This window comes from Microtus pennsylvanicus, chromosome 10 (genome assembly GCF_037038515.1).
Source record: "Microtus pennsylvanicus isolate mMicPen1 chromosome 10, mMicPen1.hap1, whole genome shotgun sequence".
Classification (NCBI taxonomy): domain Eukaryota; kingdom Metazoa; phylum Chordata; class Mammalia; order Rodentia; family Cricetidae; genus Microtus; species Microtus pennsylvanicus.
Window position 1 is genome coordinate 80,186,531 of NC_134588.1, and position 8,533 is coordinate 80,195,063.

The window sequence follows — 8,533 nt, forward strand, 5'->3', positions numbered from 1 at the left end:
AGGTCAAGCCAGTTTCTTTAGCAATTAACCAATAAAAGCAACACATATATAGAAGGATCTCCCACACCAGAAACTCAAAGCGATTCCATAAAATCAGAGACTAGACAAGGCTGCCCACTCTCGCCATATCTATTTAGTATAGTATTTGAAGTTCTAACTAGAGCAGTAAGACAACAAAAGGAGATCAAGGGGATACAAATTGGAAAGGAAAAAGTCAAATCTTTGCCATTTGCAGATCAACCGATAGTATACATATGTGACTCAAAAAATTCTACCAGGGAACTCCTACAACTGATAAATACCTTCAGCAATGTGGCTGAATAAAAAGTTAACTAAAAAAAAAAAGAAAACATTAGCCCTCCTATATACAAATGATAAATGGGCTGAGAAAGAAAACAGAGGAACAACACCATTTATAATAGCCACAAATAATATAAAATATCTTGGGACAATTCTAACTAAACAAGTGAAAGACCTATATAGCAAGAATTTTAAGTCTTTGAAAAAAGAAACTGGGGAAGAGACCAGAAAATAGAAAGATCTCCCATGTTCATGGATTGAGAGGATTAATATAGGAAAAACTGCAATCTTAGCAAAAGCAATCTACAGATTCAATGCAATCCCCATCAAAATCCCAACACACAATTCTTCACAGACCTCAAAAGAACAATACTCAACTTCATATGGAGAAAAACAAAAAACCCAGGATAGCTAACACAATATTGTACAATAAAGGAACTTCTGGAGGTATCACCATCCCTGACTTCAAGCTCTACTATAGAGCTATAGTAATAAAAACAGTTTGGTATGCGCATAAAAACAGACATGTGGATCAATGGAATTCATTTGAAGACCTTGACATAAATCTACACACCTATGAACACCTGATTTTTGAAAATGAATTAAAAAATATACAATGGAAAAAAGAAAGCATCATCAATAAATGTTGCTAACATAACTGGATGGCAGAATGTAGAAGAATGCAAATAAATTTATATCTATCACCCTACAAAAAAACTCAAGTCCAAATGGATCAAAGACCTCAACATAAAACAAACCACACTGAACCTCATAAGAAGGGGAGAAGGGGAGAGAGAAGGGAGAAAGGAAAGACTGGAGAGAGTTTGGGGGAGTTGGAAGGGTGGAGATGGAGGAAGGGCGGATATAGAAGCAGGGAAGAAGATATCTACATTAAAGAAACCATTTTAGGGTTGGCAAGAGACTTGGTTCTAGAGGGGATCCCAGGTATCCACGGGGATGTCCCCAGCTAGGTCCTTGGGCAGCAGAGCAGAGGGTGTCTGAACTGGCCTTGCCCCACTATCACACTGATGATTATCTCGAATATCACCATAGAATCTTTGTCCAGTGATGGATGGAGATAGAGACAGAGACACTCATCAGAGCCACAGACTGAGCTCCCAAGGTCCAGTTGAAGAGCAGAAGGAGGGAGAAGATGAGCAAAGAAGTCTGGACCACGAGGGTATGGTCCACCCACTGAGACAGTGTGCCTGTTCTAATGGGAGCTCATCAAATCCAGCTGGACTGGGACTGAATAAGCATGCCATCAAACTGGATTCTCTGAATGTGGCTAACAATGGGGGCTGATGGAGAAGCCATTGATAAAGGCACTGGGACTTGTTTCTACTGCATGTACTGGCTTTTTGGGACCCTAGTCTATTTGGATGCAAAGCTTCCTAGGCCTGGATGTAGGGGAGAGGGTCTTGGACTTCCCACAGGGCAGGGTTCCCTGCCCTCTCTTAAGGAGGGAGGGGGAGGGGGCAGGGGGAGTAGGAGAGTGGGAGGGGAATGGGAAGAGGGGAAGTGTAAATTTTTGAATGGAAAAAATAAATAAATAAAAAAAAGAAAAAGTGAGAAGTCGCCTTGAATGCATTGACACAGGAGACTACTTCCTAAATATAACACTACCAAAACAGACACTGAGACTGACAATAAATGAGACCTCCTGAAAGTGAAAAGCTTCTATAAGGCAAAAGACATGGTCAATAAGACAAAAATGGCAGCCTACAGAATGGCCAAGATCAAAAACACTAATGACAGCCTATGCTGGAGAGGACGTAGAGTAAGGGGAACACTCCTCCACTGCTGTTGTAAGTGCAAACTTGTACAGTCACAATGGAAATCAGTAAGGTGGTTTCTTAGAAAACTGGGAATCAATCTACTTCAAGACCCAGTGACACCACTCTTGGACATAGACCCAGTAATACCATTCTTGAGTATATACCTAAAGGATGCTCAGTCATACCACAAGGACACTTGTTCAACTATGTTCACAGCAGCATTATTTGTAATAGCCAGAATCTGGAAACAACCTGATGTCCCTCAACTAAAGAATGAATAAAGAAAAAGAGGTACATTGTAAACATTGGACTTCCCATTCGTTCCCACCACCCAGACCTGAGTAATCACACAGAAACTATATTAATTACAATAATGCTTAGCCTATTAGCTCAAGCTTCTTATTAACTAACTTTTACATCTTAAATTAACCCATTTCTCTTAGTCTGTGCATTGCCAGGAGGTTGTGGCCTACCAAGGTTTTTCCAGCGTGTTTCTACTTTGGCAGTTACATGACATCTCCTTGACTCTGCCTACTCTCTCTATATATCTCTTCCAGTCTGGCAATATTCTGCCCTGCCATATGCTGAAGCAGCTTCTTTATTAACCAATGGTAATAAAACACATTCACGGCATACAGAGGGCAATCCCACATCAATACACCTTCACAATGGAGTATTACTCAGTGGAAAAAAACAATGACAATGACACCATGAAATCTGTAGGCAAAAGGATGGAAATAAAAAAACATCATCCTGAGTGAGGCAACCCAGACCCAGAAAGACAAACATGGAATTTACTCACTCATAAGTGGATATCAGATGTAAAGCAAAGGATAACCAGGGTATAGTTCAGAACCCCAGAAGCTAGGTAACAAAGAGGACCCTGAGAGAGATGCGTGGATCTCCCTGGGAAAAGGAAATAGATGAGTTCTCTCCTGGGTAAAATGGGGATTGGCGGTAGAGGGAAAGGGATGGGGAGATAGGAACGTGAATGATCAGGATGGTTGAGTTGGGAGTGGATGGAGGAGGGGAGTAATGAAAAGGATAATCTTGATAGAGGGGGCCCTTATGGGGCTAGAGAGAAACCTGGTACCAGGGAAACTCTCAGGAATCTACAAGGATGACTCCAGCTAAGTAGCAATAGTAGAGAGGGTGTCTGAATTGGCCTTTCCCTGTAATCAGATTGGTGACAACCCTAATTGTCATCACAGAGTCTTCATTCAGTAACTGATGAAAGCAGATGCAGAGATCAATAACCAAGCACTGGACTGAGCTCTGTGAGTCCAGCTGAAGAGAGGGAGGGTCAAGATCATAATGGGGAAAGATCATATAAGCAAAGGGGGGGTTAAAGATCATAATGGGGAAACCCAGAGACAGCTGACCTAAGCATGTGGGAGCTCACAGAATCTGGACCAACAGCTAGAGAGTTGGCATAGGACTGACGACCTAGGCTTTCTGCATGTGGGTAACAGTTGTGTAGCTTGGCCTAGAAGTGTGACCAGGATCTGTCCCTGATGCATGAGCTGGTTCTTCAAAACCTATTTCCTATGGCAGGATGCCAGGCCAGTCTTGATGCAAGGGGGAGGAGCTTGATCCTGCCTCAACTTGGTATGCCACGCTTTGTTGACTCCCATGGGAGGCCTTACCCTTTCTGAATGGAGAGGAGAGGAGGAGTAGGTGGGGAGTATATGTGTGTGTGGGGGGGGGGACAGGAGGAGAGAAGGGAGGGGCAATTGTGGCTGGTAAGTAAAACAATTTGTCTTCACATTAAAAAATTTACCGTAGTTCTTCCTTTCATGTCTTATTAAGCATATCTTTGTGCATACCCTTTGAGAACTTACTTGCACCAATGGTGCATGTCTTATTAAGCATATCTTTGTGCATACCCTTTGAGAACTTACTTGCACCAATGGTGCAATATCATACCAGGAAGCCGTGGGGAGACAGTGTTTGATGGCCCTGCAGGCTCTGTGTCCACACTGTCGCTCTGCGAGAAGTCACTGACATTCCACGTAGTCAAATCACTCTCACTAGAAAGAAACATACACGAGATAGAAAAATAGATAACATGTACACTTAGAAAGGACTCCATCACAATCTCATTGTTCAACAGACATCCACCTTCATTCCACTGCAGCCATGTATTTCTAGTACTCCCAGCCTCATCACCTCTCAGTGACTCCCTTCTAGGGTAAGTCTAAACTTCGAACGCCTGACCTTATCTCCCTTGCACTGGGCTTGCAAACCCTTTAGCCAACCCACCTAGTGTCCTCTCATCTCCCTTAGTTAAGCAACAAGTATAAAACAGATGGGACTCTGAAGCCCAATTTGGAAGCCACTGCTAGGTTCTTAGACAATTTTTACCATCCATTCACTACAGATCACTGAACCATGTCCCTCATGCAGTCCTTATCCAATTCTCTTCCTTCCTGTAAAGCACTAACCACTCCTACAAAATATAAATCAGAACTTGAAAATAAATGCTGAGATTGACAACCTTCCTCATCATTCCTTACGTGTTCCCTGTTCAGAATTAACTATGACTTGTCTGCTTTTTGACAACTCATAATCTATATATTCTTTCATATCCTTAAATGTGTAATTTTCCTTGTCTGGCTAATAAATACTATTACTGGAAATTCTCTGAGTGATTATTTTATAAGCGGCATGGGGACCAATGGGTGGGAAAGAAGAAGCGGGACCAGGCAAGACAGACAAAATTTCCAACTACAAACCACTACAAGTTTCACTGAACCCACTGCACTGACCTGAAGAAAGGGAACTTCCTGGAGTCAGTCCTCAGCTCACTACTCTGTGTGCCCCGCTCCTGCACTTCCCTTTGCAGCCTCACTTAGCCAACCCTCCTCACTGATGTCTGAACCTAATAGTCAATGTCTAGAGAAGTCTTCCTACAAGATGATTACAGGGCCACTCCAGAGTAAAGACTCTTTGTTGCACACATAAAGAATACTGCAGTTGCTTATTTTTTTCACCATGATTTCTTTATTTTTTACATGTACTTTTTGCTTTAACTATGTCTTTTTCTTTGGTTCTGTAGGAAATTTTTGTGTTTTACTATTTTCTCTTCATTTTGGAGCCACTGTAAACATGTTAGTTATTACTGTTTATTTCCTACCACTCTAAGCTATCAGCACATTTCCTGAAGTAACTTTCAAGCTGGGGGAGGAAGTAGAAAATATAGGGTGGATGGATGGGCACACAGTCAGAGGAATGAAACTAGAAATCTAATTCTGCTTCATTTTAATTTTATAAGCCAAATAAAATATATGCATAACTTCACAGACACTGAGTTCCTTAACTCCAGCACAGACTGTATTTTTAGTTTTAATTCTCCTCTCTCCAGCTCTGTCATCCCAACCCACACACACCATTTCATCTTGATGCATCCTGCTCACCATTAGTAAGATGCTGCTACACGCCCTTACTTAAAGTCTAAATCCAGTAATAGTTATCTCTTTTTCAAAAAGTGCTTGTGAGGTGCTGGAGAGATGACTCATCAGTTAAAAGTGCACACTGCTCCCATAGAGGACCGAAGCTTACTTCCTAGCATCTCTAACTCCCCTTCAGAGGACACGACACCTATGGTGTTCATGGGCACCTGCACACACATGCACAGATATACACACATACAGATAATTAAGAACTAAATACATCTTTTTTCTAAAGTTTGTGAAATCTCCTCCCTGTAAATAGCTGTAGTTTTCTATAGCATAGTCTTTGGATTTTGACCATACAATACTCAGTGTGCAACCACTTGTCTTTCTACGTCTATTTGCCTACTTAAGTTATGATCCAAATGGCAAGGGTAGTATTTTGTATTGGAGTATAGAACTCATCAGACAATAGGGTCTCAAAATACTTAGAATTACCTTTATTTTTTGTTTCTTTAAAGCACTTCTGAGTATTATACAATATGTTTTATACAGAAACACATATAAAAATATTTACATTATTATATAATACTATTTTGGTGAATACAGCTAACATTCTTGATAAATTTATCTGAAAACACAGTTCAATCAAATAGGTTTTGATTTAGTATGTAATACATAAAATTGGACATTTTATAAAAATAAAAATTCTCATTTTTATTGCCAAGCATGGTGGCGCACTCCTTTAAAACTAGCACTCTAGATGCAGAGCAGGTGGATCTCTGTGAGTTTGAGGACAGCATGGTCTACAAGAACTAGTTCCAGGACAGCCAGAGCTGTTAACACAGAGAAACCTTATCTCAAAAAAAGCCAAACCAGAGCAGCCCTCGGAGAACCCGTGGATCTGTGCCTTGCTTCAACAGTGTTCGGACGGAACAGACCCGGGGCCTCCCTTTGTTAGCTTCCACCATCGCTCCTCATCTGCAGCCGCAGCCTCTGGGACCATCTCCTCGCTGCCTTCAGCTCCCAGGACCAGCCAGCACCGTCATCTCTTTGCAAGTAGCTCCAGACTGTGTCTCAGCCATGACCTCCCAGGTTCTTCAGAATTATTTCACCGAAGTGGAGGCTGCCTTGAACTGCCTGGTCAACCTGCACCTGCGGGCCTCCTACGCCTACCTCTTGCTAGGCTACTATTTTGATCGGGATGACGTGGCTCTGGAGGGTGTAGGCCACTTCTTCCGCGAATTGGCAGAGAAGCGTGAGGGCACCGAGCGTCTCCTCAAGTTTCAGAACGATGGCAGAGGCCATGCACTCTTTCAGGATGTGTAGAAGCCATCTCAAGATGAGTGGGGTAAAACCCAGGAGGCCATGGAAGCTGCCCTGGCCTTGGAGAAGAACTTGAACCAGGCCCTCTTGGATCTTCAGTCCCTGGGCTCTGCTCGCACTGATCCACATCTCTGTGACTTCCTTGAAAACCACTTCCTGGATGAGGTGGTGAAGGTCATCAAGAAGATGGGCAACCACCTGAGCAACCTCCGCAGGTTGGCTGCTGGGCCCCAGGCATCTCTGGGCGAGTACCTCTTTGAGCAGCTCACTCTCAAGCTCCTTCCGAGGAGCTCCCAACTCTGCTCTGCACCAGCCAGCTTCAGGCCCTTCACCCTAACCTCTCAAGAAGCCACTGGGCAGCTTTGTAATGCCCTGGAGCCCCTCTCAAGTCTTGGACCAAATAAAAAATAAAGCCTTTTGAAACAGAAAAAAAATAAAAAAACAAAAAACCTCTCTTTTTTTTTAAATAGAAATTTACTTTCTTCTGGTTCTTCAATTTATTTTTAGACACAATATTAAGAATTAACCATTCTAGTTATACTATTGGTTAAAAACTGTAATTTTTCTTTCTGGAAACAGATCAACTGTTTAACAATCTGAGTATGCGCTGAGCTCTATGCTACTCCAAGGACAATGTCCCCTCCAGGAGCGCTACACACTTTCGACACATCATAATACAGATACTGAATCTCCTGAGAACTTCTTTTTAGTGTTAATATCCCATTTTTGATATAATTAAAAAACTTATTTCTAGGAAAGGAAATTGGGTTTAAAAAGAATTGCATCATGAAATATAAAGGGTCGTTGATCAGCATCCCCAGTTAGAGGGCCAGCTATGAGCACAAAGAGAATAAATAGAAAACTCACTCAATGAACACATTGTCCTTACCTTTCTGAAGGCTCTTGGAAAAGAAACTCATAATTCTTACTTGAGAATGTTATATGAGAGGAGTTTACCTTCTCAGGATTAACTTTTTTCTCAAAAACCTAGAGGAATAAGAAAGGAAAAAAATTATAAGCACAATTTTAGGATAATATAGTTAAAAGAAATATGGTTGCTATTGTCTTAAAAGTAGTAAGATCTTTAATGATTGAATTAAAATAGTAATCACACAGTATTACTTAACTCTAAAAACATCACTTCAAATGTACATTGACTTAGTAAATACTTCTAATTTTCCAAAACAGAGTACAGATTTTTAAGACCATTAAATAATTAGTATCCACCAATCATATATATTTATTTGTATATAAATATTTTATTTTAAATAATTAATATTTATTACGTTAAATACAAATAATACACATAGACTACTCAGGCTACTTAAAGTTAATAAAATTAGCTTCATTTGAAAAAATCATTACTATAGGCTTTTATGTAAGTGCTTATGACATTTTATATACTGTGAATTTAAAATTCTTAACACTATATTTATCTTTACTTTAGTATTTTCAGTAATTCTACATGTGTCCTCACCATGAAATCTTGAACTGCCTAAGGGAAAAATTGTTATTCTTCTTTCATATATTTGTAGCACTCTGTATTGTACCTGGCTCACTAGTTGACAAAACTGAATTTAATTAGAGGAATAAGAATCACTAAAGATACTTTTCAAATCACACTTTAAAATAGATAAAATAATTTTTAAAGACCCAAACTAAACTAGAGGCTGGTGGGAAAGCTCATGGTTTAAGAACATCTGTTGTTCTTTCAAAGACCCAAGGTTCAGTTCCCAG

At 40.6% G+C, this 8,533-nt stretch overlaps 1 protein-coding gene and 1 pseudogene across 1 annotated transcript in view; one reads left to right on the plus strand and one right to left on the minus strand.

The window, feature by feature from the left end:
- Ptpn20 (protein tyrosine phosphatase non-receptor type 20) overlaps positions 1–6,441 on the minus strand; it is a 69,726-nt gene extending 63,285 nt beyond the window's left edge. Inside the window, exons 1-2 of the mRNA XM_075987349.1 lie at positions 6,347–6,441; positions 4,005–4,108 (exon numbers count right to left, since the gene is read on the minus strand). Coding sequence (XP_075843464.1) covers positions 4,005–4,108; positions 6,347–6,441 — 199 coding nt within the window. The remainder of the gene's footprint in view (positions 1–4,004; positions 4,109–6,346) is intronic.
- A 112-nt stretch (positions 6,442–6,553) lies between these two features.
- On the plus strand, positions 6,554–7,207 carry LOC142858150 (ferritin light chain-like; annotated as a pseudogene).
- Positions 7,208–8,533: the final 1,326 nt, after the last annotated feature.